The sequence below is a fragment of the Oryza glaberrima genome, chromosome 10, assembly GCF_000147395.1.
Source record: "Oryza glaberrima chromosome 10, OglaRS2, whole genome shotgun sequence".
Lineage (NCBI taxonomy): Eukaryota > Viridiplantae > Streptophyta > Magnoliopsida > Poales > Poaceae > Oryza > Oryza glaberrima.
In genome coordinates this window covers 21979989-22000895 of record NC_068335.1, presented here as the reverse complement: position 1 = coordinate 22000895, position 20907 = coordinate 21979989, and the positions used below count along the sequence as shown (strand labels likewise).

The following is a 20907-nucleotide window of genomic DNA, read 5'->3' as shown; positions in this document are numbered from 1 at the left end:
GTCTGCCATGTTGAGTGTCACTCCAATAAATTGATTAAAAAACTAATAAAGATAAGTGTAGTATAATATCATACCCAGGAGCCATGATGAGACAATAATGTGCATTTTTAGTGATTGCAAATCAACTGCTGCTGTTTTATCAGGCACTTCATTCAGACTATGCCTACATCGTGCAATAAGAGGTTAGATATGTAGAGTTGATGGACAGAACAGATGGTGCTCCACTAATAAGCGATGAGTACTGGTTTGGTAAAACTTTAATAAGTTAAGAATTTTACGGATCTTTTTTTTCTATTACTTTCACAAGGTGGTGCTGTTCTCAAACCTAATGACTTATAATCGTAAAAAAAAAAAACTTAGATTAAACTTCTGTTTACCCTTGATTTCTCCGCCCTTCCATTTATCATGTAGCATAGCAGGCTGTGGACTTGTATCCAACATTTCTGTGTGAGTAGTTTCTTATGCTTCAGAATTTTTAGTTCTGCCAGCCGAAAAGTTTACATATTTGTGCCATTTTGATATCTACAATTATAGTTAGTTCTACATTAGAGTCTACATAAGATAAAAGTTCCACTGAGCTAAGGCATAGGGAATGAACTTGCACTTGTCTATTATTGACATGGTGAATTGAGTCATATAAAATTCACCACCCATGCCCCTGTGCCTCTTGTATTTTGGAACTGTGGATTGTTTCATTCAGTTCTCTGAATGAATTGACCCAACAGGGTGCACTGTATGTTTTTTGCTCCTATTCATTGCCTCTTATTTATTTACTTATGGTGTAGTTTTATTAGTTTCAATAGTACCAGTAGATGATTCAAGTTGGAATGAAACTTGCTCAGCATGAAATCCTATTTTTCTATGATTGTGAAATTAGAAATGTTGCTTGGTGATAGGTGTACATCCGTTCCAGTCGGGCCATATTCCGTATATTCCAAGTTTTGTGTAGTACTATATATTTTAGCGTGTAAGAACTAGTAATGGGCCCTTTTTTATGTCATGCACAAATGCATTTGTTTACTTTGAGCTTTTGTCAATAATATACATGCGTGGTTGGTGTGGTCCGATTAACAATCATCTGTGTTTGAGCTCAAAGGTATGATCTCTCGGAAAGCAGAGTTTACAAATATATATAGAGCTGCGCATGCTTAGCTTTGAGTTTCCTGCCTTCCTGGGTCTGATTTGTTGGCCTTGCGCGGGAGTGGTACGTGACTTGGAGCACACAAACAAATTGAAAGCTTTGCTGCTTCTTTCTTGTGATAAAATTCTTTTTTTTTTTTGTGTCAAAGTTTACATTTTGGTGTGGTGTGGAGAAACCCTTGCCATTTGGCATTGCGTATGACTAACCCTGATGTGAAGAGAAGTTTTCGTTTCAAAATTTGGAAACATGTTTGTTGCAAGTTTTGATCTGATTACTAGTACTAGTACTCGTGCTTTACAAAAGTAGGAGTATTGGATAGACCATTGAATTCCTGTAGCAGAGTCTATTCTGAAATCCTGGAATCTGGACATGGTGCTTGCCGGTTCATTTCATGTGGACGCCATATCGTCCTGCATCCGAAAATGGTTTGCTTCGTAGGATCGTTATTTTGCTTGTTAGTGTGTCGTCCACTGGCTTTAACGCACCTTTTGTGAATTGTGATGATTCACTTTTGGAGTACGAAAAGTCCCATCATTCAGCTAATATCTACATCCATCATTCAGTTTAGGTACTAGTAGTGACTCGTAAACAATTGTCGCAGCAAAATGGAAATTGATACCAAACTAATTTTCTCATTTATGCCGTCGTTACATTGTTCTTCCAACAAGTATTAATCCGTGTTATATACTCCAGTCACGGACTTGCTACATGAACGAAAAGCAGCAGCCGGGCGACGATAGATTACATCACGGCTGACGTGTACTTTGTCCGGGAGACGAGTAGAAAAGGACAAGTTGTATTTCTTCATCTTTCTTTGGCTCGTGCCCTACAGTACTCCGCGGCTGCCTGCCAACCCGGTAATCGCAGAGGCAGGTCATCGTCGGATTTGATCTTGACGGCTGACCCGTCCCGCCGGCGGTAGCTGCAGCCAGTGCCTCGCCCCCCTTCCATATAACACCAACCTCCTCCGCGATCGCAATCGCCACCAACCCCATCGAGAAGCAGACGCCACCACCGCGATTCGAATCGCCGCCGCCGCCGCCGTCTCAAACTCAAAACTCACAGGTAAGTTCCCCTCGCATTGCTTCGATCTTGCCTGCCCTCGATCCCTCATTCGATCTGTCGCTTTGAATCAAGATTTTTTTGATCGCATTTTCATCAGATCATGGGGGACGTGGTCAAGGACCTGGTGGCGGGCACCGTCGGGGGAGCGGCCAACCTCATCGTCGGCCACCCCTTCGACACCATCAAGGTCAAGCTCCAGAGCCAGCCCACCCCTGCCCCCGGCCAATTCCCCAAGTACGCCGGCGCCGTCGACGCCGTCAAGCAGACCATCGCCACCGAGGGCCCCAGGGGCCTCTACAAGGGGATGGGTGCGCCGCTCGCCACCGTCGCCGCCTTCAACGCCCTCCTCTTCACCGTCAGGGGCCAGATGGAGGCCCTGCTGCGCTCCGAGCCCGGCCAGCCTCTCACGGTCAACCAGCAGGTCGTCGCCGGTGCGGGTGCTGGTGTTGCCGTCTCCTTCCTCGCTTGCCCAACTGAGCTCATCAAGTGCAGGTAGCTTTTACTCACCATTGCGTGCTAAATTCCTTTCATCTGGTGGTGACTGCACTGTTCATTTTCACTCTGAGGGTGCCTGAGCTTTGCATCATCGTCTGTACAATAGATCAATAGGAATCCCCAGGTAATGAGCTTCTCTGAAATTGCCCTTTCCTGCACATATCATTCTTCACCATCAGCCATGTTACTGCGATACACTCGTTCAAGTGCATTTCACATTTTCGTTACTGCTTGTCACTTCCACTGCATTGTGGCTTTTTTACTCACGCCACTAAAAGTTAATCTGTGGACTTATTTTTTCCTATTGAGACCACAGCGCTCTAGATCAAATAATTCCAGACCAAGTTTCCCGATAAAATTGACCTTTTTACCTGAAACAGGTCTGTTCAGTGCAGACTTGCAGTGCTCCCCCCCCCCCCCCCCCCCCCCCCCCCCCCCCTCAGTAGCGAGCGATACACTTCTGCAGTGTGCATATTCAAAGGGAATAAAGACCCTTGTGCTTTATATGCTCTTTTGTAGGTTTCTTGTGTTTTCTGATTTCTACTTGATAGGGATATATGAGTTTTGCGCCTCAGTTCTCCAGAGAAAATGACACCACACCCTTCCTGTTGAACAACCATATACATATGTTAAATGCTGTAAAATCAAATCAATGTTGTGAACTGCCGCAGTGCAGTAACTTATTTTGGTTGCGAGTCGTCGTAAACTTGTGCAGTAGGCTCATTCAAACACTGATCCTTGTGCTTTATAGGTTTTTTTAAGTGTTCTTATGTTTTGTGATATCTCCTTGGAAGGGAGATATAAAACAACAAATTGAATAATTTAACAGTCAAAAACATGCCTTTTACTCCTATTCTATCTTGTGTATGTCCTTGAAAGGGATATATGAGTTTTGAGTCTCAATTCTCTAGACAAATGACATCAGACTGCGTTTTCTGAACAACTGTCCTTTTTATCACAAGCATACTTCTAAATATGTTAAGAACCATAGATGGTTGCTCTATCAAATCAATATTGTGAGCTGTTGCAACACAATACTTATTTCGGTTACAAGTCGTCATACAGTTGTGCAGTCGGCACATTCAAAAACCATATCATGTGTATTTTATTTGCTTTTAAGTGCAGCTCTTATGTTTTTTGATATCTCCTACTTGAAGAATTTTATAACATTAAAAGCCATCAGTTTACTCATATTCCAATTTGCTTTACCCATTTGCAGGTTGCAGGCCCAGAGTGCTTTAGCCGAGGCAGCTGCTGCTTCTGGCGTAGCCCTACCCAAAGGACCAATTGATGTGGCAAAGCACGTCGTCAGGGAAGCCGGCATGAAGGGTTTGTTCAAGGGCCTTGTCCCTACAATGGGCCGCGAGGTTCCTGGCAATGCCGTGATGTTTGGTGTGTATGAAGGCACCAAGCAGTACCTCGCCGGTGGTCAGGACACATCAAACCTCGGCAGGGGCTCTCTCATCCTATCCGGAGGCCTTGCTGGGGCGGTGTTCTGGCTCTCGGTTTACCCTACCGACGTCGTGAAGAGCGTGATTCAGGTGGATGACTACAAGAAGCCAAGGTACTCAGGGTCGGTCGACGCTTTCAAGAAGATTCTCGCGGCCGATGGAGTGAAGGGCTTGTACAAGGGGTTTGGACCTGCCATGGCTCGTAGTGTCCCGGCCAATGCTGCGACATTCCTGGCGTATGAGATTACAAGATCGGCTCTAGGCTGATTGATTGCTGGTTCCAATGGCCATTTCTATCTCTTATCATGGTTGAAACAACAACCAGGCTGTGCAGTTGAGGGGGGGGGGGGGGGGGAAAGCAGCAGTAGCAGTTCCAATCCTTTTTTGCAAGTTTATTTCATCTGCAACATTGTGATTCAAAACTTGAAGTATGGAAGATGCAACAGCGAGCAAGATCGCTGGCTCTGCATTTTTTGTCTGCCTGTATGTATAATAATATAAGCCTAACGTGTGGGGTGTGGGTGTGGAGTGAGTGTAGCCGAAAGAAACTCGTCGTCTTGTCGGAATGGTTGGCCTGGAGTGGATTGGCCATCTGACGGCGATCCCATGGTGAGGGGAGTGAGTGATGCTGTCTGTGATGGCGATTGGGGGTGCGTTTGGTGAGTGAGTGAGTGAGTGGCCCTGGTGTTGCTTGCCCTCTTGGCATCCGAATCACCTCTCCTCTTCTTCTTGGTCTGAATTTTTTTGATTCCCTCTCAACTAGCATCTTTTTAATTGGCTGCTATTGCCACAGCCCTTGTATTTTAGTACTGAGACCTGGGGCTCTAGTTGTTTTGAGCCAGTTGAGCTGCTGCAGCTTTGGGTGAGGTGGAGGTAGGAGGCGGCGGCCGCTCCCATCCTTCCTTCACCTCCATCTATCTCCAAGCTCGATCTTCTGCTGAATAGTAATTTATATTTCTTCTTCCTTGTATAATTTCAGCTTCATGTTTATCAGTTGGGTCGATGATGCATTGGCAGAAATCTGTGTTTCATGTTCTTCAGTTGTTATGTTTGACTAGCAAATTGGACTGCAGATCTTCAGATTTGTGGGGGGTGGTAATTCTAGCTTATCATCTGATCTGACGTAGAATCTGAATGCCTGTGTGGTGGTATTTCTTTCGCTGAATCCTGTAAAAAATGTCGGATTTTTGCTGAATGATAAACGAAACAGATGCAAAGATTCATGCAGTGGAGTGGAGAAGGAATAAGGAGAAGCCTTGAACTGACTTGCAATGGTGATGAACTAACTAATTGACTGCAGGAGAGGAGATGGGTGACGTGGCCAAGGACCTGACGGCCGGCACGGTGGGCGGGGCGGCGCAGCTGGTCGTGGGGCACCCCTTCGACACCATCAAGGTGAAGCTGCAGAGCCAGCCGACGCCGCCGCCGGGGCAGCCGCCCAAGTTCGCCGGCGCCATGGACGCCGTCAAGCAGACGCTGGCGGCCGAGGGGCCGAGGGGCCTGTACAAGGGGATGGGGGCGCCGCTCGCCACCGTCGCCGCCTTCAACGCCCTCCTCTTCACCGTCAGGGGCCAGATGGAGGCCGTGCTGCGCTCCGAGCCCGGCGCGCCGCTCACCGTCAGCCAGCAGGTCGTTGCCGGCGCCGGCGCCGGAGTCGCCGTCTCGTTCCTGGCCTGTCCCACTGAGCTCATCAAGTGCAGGTTCGTTTTCTTCTCTCCTGAGGAATCTGTCTACAAGAAAGAAATGGTGCCTGACTGACTAACTGCAAACGTGCTGCCTAATTAACCATCCCAAATTGAATTAGCCTAGCGTTTCTGCAATTGTTATGTGCTAGTATATATATCAATGTGAAATGACAATAAAGTTTCTCATCAGTCAATAATATTCAGTTTTCTTTCAGCAAACGAAACAAAGAGAAGATATTGTTGAGTGCATATTTGTTTTCTGAAAAATTGGAGTATTGACTTCATAAAACAGAGTGTAATATCTTTAAGCAGAGAGCGGAATAAGCATCTTCTTTTTACCATGTCTACTCCCGTCTCCATGCAATGTTTGCAACAGGAATGCTGCATTCGTTCATCGATGATAGTCTGATTATCTGATAGACCAAACCCCTTAATGCTTCCTACTAGTTCCTAGTAGTGATCATTACTCAATATTTGTTCTCACTTTTTTTTAAAAAAAAAAATCCATCATTACTCAATATTTGAACAAACAATTGCGTCAGTACATTACTGTACACTTACAGATTGAGCTCCATAATCTGCTGTTACTGCATTATAGAGTAGTACCATGTATCGAATCTGCATCTTGTGCTGCCATTCTCAATGTACACCTCTTGGCTCTTGCTCTTGGCATAACAATGCACTAGAAGTGCAGAAACATACGAGTTACGGGTGAATCCAATCATCTTGTAGTGACACTTAGCTGGTTGGTTTGTTGTGGTGTCAGGTTGCAAGCCCAGAGCGCGTTGGCGTCCGCTGCTCCTGCCGCCGCCGCCGCTGCCGCCTCTCCCGTCGGCGGAGGCGCGGCCACGGCGACGGCGACGGCGACGGCGAGCGTGGCGGCGGTGAAGTACGGCGGGCCGGTGGACGTGGCGAAGCAGGTGCTGAGGTCGGAGGGCGGCGTGGGGGGGCTGTTCAAGGGGCTGGGGCCGACGCTGGCGCGGGAGGTGCCGGGGAACGCGCTCATGTTCGGCGTGTACGAGGCGATCAAGCAGTACCTCGCCGGCGGGCAGGACACGTCGTCGCTGGGGCGGGGGTCGCTGGTGGTGGCCGGGGGCCTCGCCGGCGCCTCCTTCTGGGGGTCGGTGTACCCGACGGACGTGGTGAAGAGCGTCATCCAGGTGGACGACTACAAGAACCCCAAGTACTCCGGCTCCATGGACGCCTTCAGGAAGATCCTCGCCGCCGACGGCGTCAAGGGCCTCTACAAGGGCTTCGGCCCGGCCATGGCGCGCAGTGTCCCCGCCAACGCCGCCTGCTTCTTGGCCTACGAGGTCACTCGCTCTGCACTAGGCTGAACTCATGTATCATTACATCCTCCTCCTTCTTGACCCTTAATTTTCTTCTTCTGATTCTGATTCTGATTCTTGCTGTCATCCATCTCATCTGTGGATGTAAGAACAGTGTAATTCTGTACACACAAATACTATCTATATAAAAATTTCCTAGATCACACAAACTCTCTGGTTTAGTGGACTTGTTCCGTTGATGAATTGTTGATGGTGAGCTAAGCATGGTAATTCTGTGATGTTGTTCGGATGAATCGAATGGGAAAAGGGGTCTGCGGAGCCGCATGCACATATATACTCCCTCTATGTATATCCAGATTATAGTACTAGGTTGTTTTCTTTTGGACGGAGGGAGTACATACCAGCGGAGTATATAAACTAGGCAGTGCCGTAGTAATTAACCATCGCCATTGCCATTGCCATCGAGCTCGTATATATCGTCGTTACTCTAGTACCCGTATTACGTACTCCCTCCATACTCATAAAAAAAGTCATTTAGGACAATGTTAAAGTCAAACCTTAAGAATATAAATCATGAATAACTCTTAAATTGTTGAGTTTGAAAATGTAAAAATTATATGAGTAGATTTGTTTTGAAAAATAATTTCATAAAAGTATATATGATTACATGTATCACTTTTCAATAAATATTCAATTCAAGTTTGAAAATGTAAAAATTATATGAGTAGATTTGTTTTGAAAAATAATTTTATAAAAGTATCATGATTACATGTATCACTTTTCAATAAATATTTTTATAGAAATAAGAAGTCAAAGTTGTGTAGTTGTCCAAAACAACTTTCTTTACGAGTACGGAGGGAGTACGATCGATGAATGGAAGCTAAAGCTCAAACAACAATTTATCGTCCCATGAAAGACTGACTCTCTCTCTTTTGTGGACTTTCTTTTGCGTTGGTACTTGGTAAGGATGCCGCTCACGCATGCAGGGCCATAAATTGTTTGGAGATGACTAAAAACCGTGGTTGGCTAGTTAATTCAACTCTTGTTGATGCAGTTCTCACGAATCCAAACGGAAAGGGACGCTTAACGGCTTAAGTTGACATCTCATCAGAGGCAGGCAGCTGGCTCTGCTTTCGTCAGATATAGTACCACTTAAAAGAAAATATATATTTTTATTTAGTTAATCTAGCAAGACAGGATGGGGTGGTGGCGCAGTTGGCTAGCGCGTAGGTCTCATAGCTGAAGCGAGTGATCCTGAGGTCGAGAGTTCGAGCCTCTCTCACCCCAACTTTTTTTCCGCTTAATTTTTTTGCAACTCCTTAATCCTTCTGTGACACAAATTACATTTTTATTTTCCTTTTCTCCAACTTCTTAATCCTTTTATGATAAAAATTAATTCCACTTAATTTGGAAATCCTTCTGTGACACAAATTACATTTTTGTTTTCCTTTTCTGCAACTTCTTAATCCTTTTCTGATAAAAAATATTGGCCAGTTTGAGATTGGTATTGAACTGCTCCGATTTGAGAATTAAGTTTGGTATCGAGCTGTTCCCTGCGAAATCACCGTGGCAGGAGTATCTGGTCCAGATGCAACCGCTAGTGTTAGGGCCCTATCAATGATATATGCATGCATGCATGTAACCTGAATATGCTGGGATAACTGAAGCCATGCATGAGTTGTCAAAGGTCGAACCGGTTGTCTATTCAGTGCGATCGATCGTTTGTTGGCCATTGGCTTAGAAAGGAGTTTCAGCTACACATTTTTGCACTTCATCATCTTGCAACTTGCAATCATCCACTCAAAAAAAACGTACATAAGCATAGTTCCCCACCAATGTTTGCATCCCCAATAATCATTATGCCTTTCTCCCACTACTACTTCCACTCCTACTTCAGAACTAACCCCTGAATAATCTGAACATCCGACCTAGTACTCAACTACTGAGATTGCACGTGCGTCGGATACTCAGAGATTGCTTTGCTTGCATTGTAATCTCTTTCCTTGATGCAAATTGTTTTTGTTAGGCCCTCTTTATTTATGCTTAGGTTTATTGGCTTAGACTTTTAAGTCAGTTTATTAGCTTATATGATTTATAAGCCGGTGGATTTAATGTCCTAAGTTTAGTGGTGAAGTCATACATCTATCTCATATAAGCCAAAAAAAAAAGCTTCTCCAACCTAGCTTTTGGCTTAATAGTGTTAGAGTGTCTTATGGCTTCAAAAAAGCCAAACGAATAAGCTGCTTGTTTGTTTATGCTTAGATTTTTTAGCTTATAAGTTAGCTTATAAGCCTAAACAAAGAGGGCCTTAAAACAGAGGTGGAACTTTGTTCTAGCTTTTATATTTAGAAAAAGAGAATTAACCTAGTTTATAAGAAAAACCAGGCAACCATTTGATGCAAATTGTTGATGGTCTCACAACATGTAATGGCCAATGGGACATGGGGCTTAATTTGAAACAGAATTGTTTACATATTATCTGCTTGATTATACAGACAAAATAAATATTTTTATAGATTATAAATAAACTTAACAAGTAGTAACTTATAGCAAGCTATAGTAGAAGATTTTTGTTTTCGAGAAAGAAAATAATCGGTTCCAATAATTAAGGCTAAGATGAGTGAGCTAGCTCATCTGGCTGTCACTGGCTGAGCTGAAACTGAGGCCCAGGAGAGCAGGGAGTCTTTTCTGGCTTTGATTATTACTAGAGCAAGTTGCTCGGTAGACAGTGCCATGTGAGGGTGCAACCGCCTCCTTCCTATCCTACTCCCCTTTAATACCCTTCCCTAATCTTCCCCCCCCCCCCCCCCCCCCCCTCAAAAAAAAAATAAAAACAATCTAGGTGAAGATTTAACCTCACTTACGACAATAAATCTGGACAACCTTATATCCAGATTCGTTGTACTATTTAGTGACACACCATCTAGGTTGTCTTTTTTTAGACGGAGGGAGTATGTAGTAAGAGTGACTGACATATAAATCCCTAGAACGAGCGAGGCTCACATATTAGTCTGCCCTACTGCAGATGCCTAATATAAATCACCATGCCTAAGTGTTAACAAAAAAAACATACTTCTCTTGTAAATCACCATACCTAATGCTGCTTTCATTGACTAATGAAATTGCCATGAGTTTTGATCAGCTTGCTAGCTGCAATATGCTGCATTGTTCATTCGGACTGCACATCCTTTTTTGGAATCTCAGACAAGTTGGCATCAATCGAATCACTGTGAAAGAAATGTACTGTTCGCCATTGGCTTTGTCTGTAGCTTCGGTCGCAACGCAATGTTATGCGCTGACGTGGATGAAAGCACAAGGAATCTGGTGAGCAAGGCGATGTCACGATTCGATTGTGAAAGGAAATAAGACGAATGGAGATGCAGAGATTAGTCTTTTCAGTGATGCCTAATGAAGAAGCAATGGGATTGGTTCAAAGGGGATCCCCACTAATGGCAAGTGGAGCACCTAAATATACTTTGCTGCTCCTAAGCACTCTCTGCTTTCCAACCAAGAAATTTGCCTCCTAGTAAGTATCTTGAACTGAATTGTGCGCATTTTTTCCCCCTCCATTTCTCTCTCTTTCTCTTGGAAAAGTAGAACAACAAACAAGGACCAACTTGCAAGCTTTTTCTCCTTCATTGTCTGAATCTTTAAGCATATATTAACCTATCGATCGATGGCATTACATTATACTACTACATGATATGGCTTCTGGAAGGAACACATAAAGGCAGAACAAATCTATTATTAACTACAATTAAGAATGTTCTTGGAGCCGAAAATGACGCTACTCTTAATCACGAGCTGATAGAGTTGGTCAAACGGCTATCAGGTCCTCCATCTCCATGTCAGCTGAACCAAAGTAACACAAAAAAATAAAATACTAAAACGAAAGCGTCAGGACTACGCAGGCTAAAAGACGATAAATAAACTTTAAGCTGGTTGTGATCAATGATAACGCCCTAATTTCCAGACACTTCGAAATCAAGTTGACATTTGATCGAAATATATTCAAATGCGCGCGCAACAGTGGGAGTGATTGCAACAGAAATTCTTGTGAAATGCAACTTGCCCTTTTCTATTCCAGGCAAGCGGGCACTATAAACAAATTGCTCCAAAGAAGCGTCGCGAAGTACACGCAAGGAGAAGATCTGACAAGAAGGGACAAAAACACCCAACTACCACTAATCAAGCATCCAAAGACAAGCATCGATTATAGTACAATTTAAGGTATCCTGATGTACTAATACGCTCGAATGGATCCACTATTAAGCAGGACTAATTATACAGTGGAATATAGTACTTAAGTTGAGGTGAACAAGATGCAATTACCAAAGCCAAGCTCATCATTTCGATGATAGTTTTTTTTTTTTAACAGATGGGAGGTGGATTTCATGATGTTGTTCTTGTTCCATGCACAAAAGGAATGCAGAAAGGAAGATTGTGTTTGCACTCAGACATGCAATCATTTATAATCATCTAAATTAGTAGTTGCCTTTATGGGTTAAAGAAGAGGAGGATTTATGACAACAATTAGTACTACTAGTAACCATTATGAATAATGAACAAATGCTAGATAGATTAATTTGAATTTGAATGAAGAACAAAACCACCGAAAAGCAAATATGGATTCCAATCAGGAAGTGAGACACACACACAAAGGTAAGTAAAAATTCCAAGCAAAAGAAATCCAGGAAGAGAAGAGGAGGAGGAGAGGAAAAAAGAAGATGAAGAGATTATTACAGGCAGCACCCCCAGGAATGAGATGTATTAGAAGCTGACCCTTCCTCCTCCAACTTCATGAGACATGGAGCAAATTCGAAGCACCTCCCTGAATAGAAGTGAAATTGCAGAGAGGTCCAAAAAGAAAAGAAAAAGGCTATTCCGCCGCCGCCGGTGGAGGAGGAGGAGCGGCGGCGGCGGCAGCGGCGTTGGCGTTGGCCTCGGAGACGGACTTGAGCTTCTGGAGGTTGAGCCTGATGACGGTGTCGGCGAAGAGGCGGGTGTCGTCCTCGGTGTTGCCGTCGGGGACGTCGACGATGTAGGACTCGAGGACGAGGGTGCAGATCTCGTCGAGCTGGGAGACGGTGGTGACGGATCGGTAGTTGCGGAGGCGGTGCTCGCCGCCGGTGATGGTGAAGCCGAAGACGCGGTGGGCGTCGTCGAGGAGGTCGAGGCGCTCGGTGCTGGTGCTGGCGGGGAGGCCGGAGATGACGCTGACCTCGCGGAGGCGGCCGGGGCGGAGGTCGTTGCCGTTGTCGTCGTGGTGGGGGTCGGGCCGGAGGACGCAGCTGCGGATGAAGTGCTTGTACACCTGGGGGCAGTCGAAGCGGCGGACGACGGCCCAGACGGCGGCGGGCGGCGCGTGGATGCGCTGCGCGAGGAGGGAGGAGCATTGGCCCGGCCCCACGGCGTAGCGGTGGTGCGCCTCCACCGTCGCCCGCACCTGCGCGTACTCCTCCGCCGTCAGCCCCAGCCCCGCCGGCGGCGGTGGCACTTCCTCCTGCTGCTCCATCGCCGATCCCCTCCGCCTCCGCCTGCTGCTTCGATCGAGGAGGAGGGAAAGTGAGGCTGCTATGCTAGGAGTAGAGAAAGTGGGGGAAGTGAGGAGTGAAGAAGATGTCGAGCGAGCCAGATGGGGAATTGGGATTTGGGCTTTCTCTCTCTTCTCTTTTCTTTTTCTTTTCTTTTCTTCCTGGAGCGTCCATTTAATTACTTCCTCTTTCCCGTGATTTCTTTTCTCCTCCACTCCACGCCTCTACTTTTTCCACCCTTCCGCTCATGGTTAAAAATAAGGTACACAGATAAATCGTAATGAAATACAAGTAACAAACATACTCCAATATTTTGTTGTAGTAGATAAATGGTTTAAAAGCTAATGCTGTAAACTAAACTTAAATAATAAAAAAATCAAAAATCGTGAGATTATATTTTAAATTAAAATCTTGGTTTTGATAAGCTAAATAGAGGTCGATTAGACATCTTTAAAGTAGAGATTTTTTTTTGTTAAATTTCATTAGAATTGAACTTTCTCATGTGAAAAATTTATGTGCTAGTACAACAACTTTTAGCTTCTGCATTAGCCATAATATGTGGGTTTATTTGTGAATTTGAGCTTTTCTAGGGGCCTGATCATCTGCTTGTACTGTTCGTTTACGTGCTGGATTGGCAGTGATGGAGCCTGCAAGGGATTGAGTGGGTGCTGTTGCTTGTCGATGTGCAGTGTGGACCAACCCCAATTTAACCATTGCATTGCATTATTATGCACAATAAAACTGTTCTGCGCTTTTCTTGTTTTTTTTGTTAAAAAAAAGTAGAGAAGGAAGCAAACTATACTTGCAAAAATTTGGAGACCTCTAATGCTAACATACTTTGATATTTCATTATTTCAATGCATATCAACATGTTCATCCTAATACGACAAGATGAGGGAGAATATTAGGTGTTCTCCCTTCTAATCTCTATGGTTCCTGTTACAATATTTCAGGAAAAAGCTTGTCCCTTTGTGAGCTTATTATCAACCTGCAGCCCATTGCCACATTTTTTTTTCTCTTGCAAAACATAGCCTCAACCTCAATATGGCAAACAGACTTCTTCTATGTTGTCATGTTCTTAATACTTTTATGAGTAAGTATTAATAGTTCTTTTTATGCAGCAATTGATATTTCTTCAGTTGAGGCCTTGAGGGTTTCATTATTGAAAAAAATAGAGTAAATTTTATAAAGGTATATTTTTTTATCAAATTGTTGCAAACTACATATTTAAGATGTTGTATTACAAAACGATAGATTTAACACCAAATTTACCATATTCTTACATATTTAAGGCTAAGTACATCAAAACAACATATTTGATATTAAACTTATCACAAAACTATAAATTTTAGGGTTTAAATCTTTAGCACAATATTATGTTTGAGTTATAAACATTTAAGTTTTATGCTTAAATACGCGCTAAAGCTATAGTTTTTTTTTGATAATTTTATTAATAAATCTATAGTTTTGCGATACTCCACCTTAAATCTATAATCTATGATATATTTGGTGTTAAATCTGTAGTTTTAGATACACCATCTTAAATCTATACTCTTGTGATAATTTGAGAAAAAACATATTTTTTGGGAATTTACTGAAAAAAAGGGTATATATGCCATCTGGATTGACAGATGACGAACACACGAGACATTTGTAAAGCATAAATACGAGTATACTAAAAAGGATGTGTATACATTATGTCGACAAAACCGTAGTCTACATGACGTATGAACATATTTTTATTTTTGTTAGTTCTCAATATATTCAATTCCGTGTAGGTACTTCTAACTTTTTATTTTTCTTGGATATATATTTTTTCTAGAAAATCATGAGCTGTAATTAGGAGTTCGATCATCTCAAGTTAACATGCATGTTCATGTATTTACTAAAGCGAACGAATTTAAAAACCAACTCAAAAACATATATGTATTTCTAAAAGCGAACGAACTTAAAACCGACTCATGCACGAATGACGTATCAAATACCGGTAAAAACATCTTAAATTTTTATAATAGTAGAGATATAGCTCTTCCTATATAAAGGAAAAAATCAATAGGACACTAGAAATGATAACTTCTAAGAAGAATCTATCTCGACATAGCATTATCTTCCAAAATAGGGGTGTGAAACCGGTGGTTCACTTTTCGGCGAGTTGGATGGTGGACCATCGACGTGTATTTTGACAAATGTTCAGGTGTCTCATAGCAATTATATCCCATTGTTATTCAGAAAAACAGTAACAAATTAAATGATTGCAGGAAGGGTAGGATTAAGAAAATGTGAGATGGTAGGTGGGGCCATATCAGGCTTGTTCTTAATGATAATGAGCAGGTGGGCCCTTCTGGTTGTCCAGTGAGCGTGCCGGAAATTTAGGGTTGGGGGCTGTTGGCTCAATCAAAGAAACAACCAAAAGGAAAGCCTCAGCAGAAAATGAATAAATATAGTAGCAGTGACTGTGAGTAGGTGTTTGAAGGAATTTTGTAGCAGGGACACTTTGTGACTTGGACATCCAAGCACACATCACATTTAGATCATCTCCAAATCACACTTTGGCAACCAACTTGGCGACGGTGATGCCTACTTTTTATTTGATATCTCCAGGTATTCTTTCCTTTTCTTTTTCCTTTCTGCAAACGCACTGGAAAATCACTATGCCTGATCTGCCCCTTCCTTTGTTTTCTTATTAATAATTACTACCCTCGTCTATAACTATAAAGAAGCGAATAATAAAAATGGTTTCTTCAACGAATGCACATTGTACCCAAAGGTACTTAAATTCAATTTTTTTAAAAAAAGAAATTAAACCATAAGAGAACTATCAATTATATTTTAATAAATAGGAGTAAAAACCCTAATACGCTTAGAAAAGCCTCACCAATAAGTTCAAAAGAAAAACCCATGACCATCAGAGGCAGAAAATAGCTATGGCTGAATACATGTAATCTCTACAACTAGCTCCGTAATCTCTATTATTATTTCTGAGATGCTACGTAATTTATGAAAAAAGAATAAGCTCTCCTTAGCTTAGCTGTATGCTTGAAAGTTTTCTGTCTCGTCAACCTCACGCAATAACACCAAACACCAACCATACACAGCTATTGCATCGTTCCTGTGCTTTGTTGCAAAAACAGTACGTCGTCGTTTCTGAGCTTTGGAGTAGTACCGTATTTTGGGAATTTCTAGTACCGCGGGGTGGTATCGTAAAGTGCAAATGTGATATTCCAGTAGATCAAGGATGTGTTTAATTTACACTAAAATTAGAAGTTTAGTTAAAATTAGAATAACCTGATGAAAAAGTTGGAAGTTTACGTGTAGAAAAGTTTCGATGCGATGGAAAAGTTGAAAGTTCCAAGAATTATTTTGGAAGTAAACACCGCGCAAGTAGCAGCAGGCGTTGTATTGCGTGCAGGACTACTGGCCTGCAGCTGATACTGTACTGTAGTATAAGAGCAAGTTTAATAGTATAGCCAACTACTGGCTCTATTTTATTTATAACCAATATAGTAGCTCATTCATATAATAGTTATATACTACACTATTAATATCTGGTCCCATCTGTCATACACACACTGTGTCTTGGAGTCCGTGCTACAGCTGGCTACAAATCTGTAGCCCGCTGCTCTTCTCTCACCTTATTTATCTTATTAAAATATGTTTACAGCTGGCTTATAGTATGCTATTATGATAAGGAGAGGACCACTGGATACACAGCATTGCACGCAGTTGAAGTCGCATCTGGCTCCGTCTGCTTCGAATACTCTAGAACTACATGCCATACCGTATAGTATACTCTAGTACCAGTATATGTGTATAGCCTCACAAAAGTAACTGATGAGCTTTGATCCAAGAAGATCATCATAACATTGTTATTCTGGGCTTGGCCGGACCAATATTTGTTTTCTAAACAAAAGAAGAAACTATACCCTTGTATAAATGCTAATACACGAAGAAACACTCTCTCCTTTCTAAATTGATCATCATATAATGAAATTCAAAATTAGTCAAATTGATCATAATATAACCGCATTGAAACTGATTTCATCAGAATATAATTAATACAACATGAGAGAATCTGTGCATGCTAAGGTATAATTGGTATAGTGTTTTAATCGATGCATGTATTGTGGGAGAATGTGTGCATGTTGTCTTGATTGATGTGATTTAAATTATCCTTTGTTTGTGTGCTTGGTGTTTTGATTGATGTGATTTAAATTGCATGCAGCAAAGAGCATGCGGTTTTAACTAATTTGTTTTTTTTCTTTTTCTAGAAACACAACACAAACGTGGACGCTCATAACGTGCACACACTTACCCTTATATACACACATGCATAAACCCCAATTATAAACACTCATAACACGGAGCTATCTCGTAAGCATCTCTAGAAAATTGGGCTCGCATATGTTGAGATTCATGAAGTCACCACAGTGGGTACATCATCCACCACTCTAGTAACCGTGTCAAATATAAAACTTGAATCTGAGTGAATTTTCCTTAATACTCCTAGAAGGAGAAAGAGATAGCAGTTAACGCTGTAGATTTATTCCATCATGTCCATGTTTAGTTCCCAAAATAAATTTTTCACGCTGTCATATCGAATGTTTGGACACATGCATAGAGTATTAAATGTAGGAAAAAAAACTACACACATTACGTGTAAATTGCGAGACGAATCTTTTAAGTCAAATTGCGATATGATTTGACAATGTGGTGCTACAGTAAACATTTTCTAATAATGGATTAATTAGGCTTAATAAATTCGTCTTGCAGTTTTCCGGCGTAATCTGTAACTTGTTTTGTTATTAGACTATGTTTAATTTTCAAATGTGTGTCCGTAAATGCAGTGTGACAACGAGATTCAAAAAGGAAATTTTTGGTTGTCACATCGGAGGTTGGAAAAGGTTTTTGTACACGAATGAAAAAACTAATTTCATAACCCGCATGGAAACCATGAGACGAATTTATTAAGCATAATTAATCCGTCATTAGTATATGTGGGTTGCTGTAGCACTTATAGCTAATCATGGACTAATTAGGCTCAAAAGATTCGTCTCGCGATTTCCATGCAAACTGTGCAATTAGTTTTTCTTTTTATCTATGTTTAATGCTCCATACATATGTCCAAATATTAGATGTGACGTTTTTTGAAAAAAAATTAGGAACTAAAGAAGGCCTAAATTACTCTCGGCCCATGGGCTCCAACAATCAAAGACCTTGATTTCAGGCAGCGGCCCGTAAAATGCATCGGGAAAGGGGCGGAGGTTGGTCCCACATGTCAGTGACGGTGACTGTTTTCAAAATGGAATACCAACCGCTCTGTCCTCTCGCCTTGCCCGCCTCCGTTTCAATCCCCAAATCCCCTCTTCCCTCCCTCCGATCCCTAGGGTTTACTCCCTCCCCCCGCCATGGCCAAGCCCAAGACTAGGGGGAGGAGGTCGGCCCCCGCGCCACCGCCTCCGCCCACGCCTCCCCCTCCGCCCGCGCCGCCGGCGAACGTGATCGACCTCACCTCCTCCCCCGACGCCTCCACCACCAAGGGCGGCGGCAGCGGAAACCGGACCAAGCGGGCTCCCCCCTCGCTGCTCGACATCGAACTCGACGGGATCGAGATGTGGACCCCGGGTCAGAAGCGCCGCCTCGACGAGGACTGCTGCATCCTCTCCGCCGACCCGCTCTCCCCCGACGTCGTCGCTGCCACCGCCGCCGCCGCCGCGAACGATGACGTCGCCGTCGTCGCCGAGCGCGGCAAGGTACGCCCGCTCCCCCGCGCCCCATTTCGATCGACTCGAGTGTGAGACGCGGGCGGTTTCGATGTTTGCAGGTGGCGTGCCGTGACTACCCCCATCCGAGATCTGCCTGCGCCAAGTTTCCATTCGGCACTACACCCCATGATGATCATTGCGAGCAGGTACCCCTTGCCGCGCATTCGATACTCTCACTAGTTCAATACTACATGTAAACAAACCACCATATGCAAAATTACAGATGTGATAAACAATGCATTTCCATTACAAAATCCTGCAATTGATACTTTCATGTCCATACATCTAGCCATAGAAGATTTTCCATAGACAGGATGGGTATAGAAACACACACAAAAAAAACTCACAATGTGGCTTCTACTTGCAACAAGTTATGGAGTACAATCGTTGCTCGCTCAGTCGTTTGTTACTGCTTGGTGGTTGTGAAAATTTAGGTCCATTTGCCTTTTCAAGTGTTCTAGTATTACACAGATTATGTACAGGAGAGAAAGCACCACTGCACCACAGAATGCTGTCCTCTAACAGTTGTTGTTCACTAAAATTAGCTTACTTTATGTGATCATGCTTTGCTATCAAATTACCTACAAAAAATTCAATTATAATGCTCCTTACTGCAAAAACTAATTGTTTGGGATTTTCTTGTTATGTATATACTAGTGAACTGTTAGCTAGCTTGATCATGTAGTGCACAGGACAGAGCACTAAGGAGCTTACTTTATGTATCTATACCAAAAGTAGTAGGTAACAGCTTACTTTATCAGTCTTTCAAGCATCCATAAACCCTATTACAGTTGCACTACTATTACATAAATAGTAGGTAACAGCATCAGTTTCTGTATATGGTGATTGCTTCCATGTTGCAGTGAGACTGTGAGAGAAGCACCTCCAATCCTTCATTGCGTATCATGGACAATTTGTCCACAAGAATTCTGAGAGATGGCATGGTTTAATGAACTCAATCACCATGTTCCCTGTTAAATACTGAAATTGAATACTAGTGTGCGTTGTACACTTGTGGTAGAGACGAGCTGCCTTGACATGTAACTAAACTTGCTAGTTTTGTCGAGTATACAACCACACCACTTAAATCAAGCACGCGTGTTGGCGTGTGTCTTTCAAGCATCAAAATGGTCTACTGTGTGTTAGTGACTTGTTGGTTGACATCCATACACCCTATTACAGTTGCTCTGCTATTACTTATCTGAATTGTCACCAAACGTGTTCCTCATGTGTTGCAGTGCTTCTGCTACGTATGCGACGTGCCTGCCCCATGTTCCTCATGGAAGGGAGAAAAAGGGCATTGCCATGCGTCGGACAAGGACAAGAAATGGAAGGTCAAGAGAACGGCCAGGCAGAAGCGAACACAAGTAGTCAAGTAGCGCTTACTTGATGGAGAAAATTAGTTGATCCCACCCGGCGCAGGCCTGGGGCTGGCCATTTTTCACTTACCAGTCGGGTTACTGCAGCAGTAATTGTACAGCGTTAGAATATGGAGTTAATTAGTACTCATGTTCCTATATATAGCATCAATGGGTTAGCAACAATAATAGTATATGATATAACTATGGAGAATTATCAGTATCCATTTTATTGTGGCGTCTAATTCCAGCATCAGAAGTGATTCGCGTGCTATGTAATGCTGCGCGGTCACAGTTCACTGCTCCTCCTGCATAGCTCAATCCTCTGTTTTGCTGCAAAAATTGGAATATCGTGTTCCATAGTAGTTCTACTAACATAACGTTGCTCTTTTAACATCTGGATTAATCATTTCCTGTTCTTTAAGTTTTTCCTACTACTGCAATTCAATTGCAGTCTGTTCTTCTACTTTAAACCCCTCGAGATCTGAATATGTTTGCATTTATGATTTGCCGTCCATCTATTTTCTCACTTATTGAGGCTCTTCGTTACCCGGTGTGCCTCTTGGGACTCTGCAACTTGTTTTAAATCAGGCTTGCTATCTGGTGTATATAAATGACCACTTTGTATGGTGATCGCCTTCAAGCAAAAGTGGCCAAGAAACCTCCACAAGAGAAGGGAGAAATGGTGAAGATCGAAGAGGAGATTGATGCTGAGAGTGACGATGACTGCTGCGAGATAGACCCTGACGAGTTCGCCAGGAAAGTTCAGCTCAAAGTATCTGATGAAGTCATCCTGGTAGCTGCCAAAGGGCAGGTAGATATTCTTTCCTATGCCTTGTTGATTTGTTTTGTTCCATCTTCTCCAGAAATCTGATGATCATTGTACCATTGTAGTTCAGTTTAGGTTTTATCTTTCCTTTATTTTGTTGATGCAAAACCTGTGTATCCATCAGACACCTTAGGAAGAATTTTCAAAATACAAAATATGCCCCCAAAATATTTGTGATATGAAACCATGAACCATCGGAACATTTCTTGTGTCATAATCTGTAGATCAAAGTTGATGCGAACCAACCGGAGGGCTTTGGAAATTTGTTGGATCTCTCTGACTTTGACAACAACCTACA

General features: G+C 42.8%; 4 protein-coding genes and 1 non-coding gene across 6 annotated transcripts; 4 read left to right on the top strand and 1 right to left on the bottom strand.

Moving 5' to 3' along the window:
- Positions 1-1414: 1414 nt before the first annotated feature.
- LOC127786296 (mitochondrial carnitine/acylcarnitine carrier-like protein) lies at positions 1415-4630 on the top strand. Of its 2 annotated transcripts, XM_052313648.1 has the most exons (4): positions 1415-2206; positions 2304-2698; positions 2808-2825; positions 3921-4630. In XM_052313648.1, exons 2-4 carry the CDS (start codon positions 2307-2309, stop codon positions 4417-4419), a joined length of 909 nt encoding a protein of 302 aa, XP_052169608.1. In that variant the 5' UTR covers positions 1415-2206; positions 2304-2306; the 3' UTR covers positions 4420-4630. The 2 variants fall into 2 exon arrangements, with proteins under 2 accessions (XP_052169608.1, XP_052169609.1); XM_052313649.1 differs by lacking the exon at positions 2808-2825 and having other exon boundaries at positions 1558-2206.
- A 152-nt stretch (positions 4631-4782) lies between these two features.
- On the top strand, positions 4783-7335 carry LOC127786295 (mitochondrial carnitine/acylcarnitine carrier-like protein). The gene is made up of 3 exons (XM_052313647.1): positions 4783-5096; positions 5453-5852; positions 6604-7335. Exons 2-3 carry the CDS (start codon positions 5461-5463, stop codon positions 7172-7174), a joined length of 963 nt encoding a protein of 320 aa, XP_052169607.1. The 5' UTR covers positions 4783-5096; positions 5453-5460; the 3' UTR covers positions 7175-7335.
- Positions 7336-8326: 991 nt separating this feature from the next.
- Positions 8327-8413, top strand: TRNAM-CAU (transfer RNA methionine (anticodon CAU)). The gene is given in 2 exon segments: positions 8327-8364; positions 8378-8413. It is a non-coding gene; the product is annotated as a tRNA-Met (tRNA).
- Positions 8414-11723: 3310 nt separating this feature from the next.
- On the bottom strand, positions 11724-12805 carry LOC127785699 (abscisic acid receptor PYL10). The gene has a single exon (XM_052313099.1). The coding sequence runs from the start codon at positions 12639-12641 to the stop codon at positions 12006-12008; it is 636 nt and encodes a 211-aa protein (XP_052169059.1). The 5' UTR covers positions 12642-12805; the 3' UTR covers positions 11724-12005.
- A 5209-nt stretch (positions 12806-18014) lies between these two features.
- Positions 18015-20248, top strand: LOC127753142 (RPM1 interacting protein 13). Its single transcript, XM_052278612.1, has 3 exons — positions 18015-18410; positions 18482-18568; positions 19661-20248. Exons 1-3 carry the CDS (start codon positions 18066-18068, stop codon positions 19799-19801), a joined length of 573 nt encoding a protein of 190 aa, XP_052134572.1. The 5' UTR covers positions 18015-18065; the 3' UTR covers positions 19802-20248.
- Positions 20249-20907: the final 659 nt, after the last annotated feature.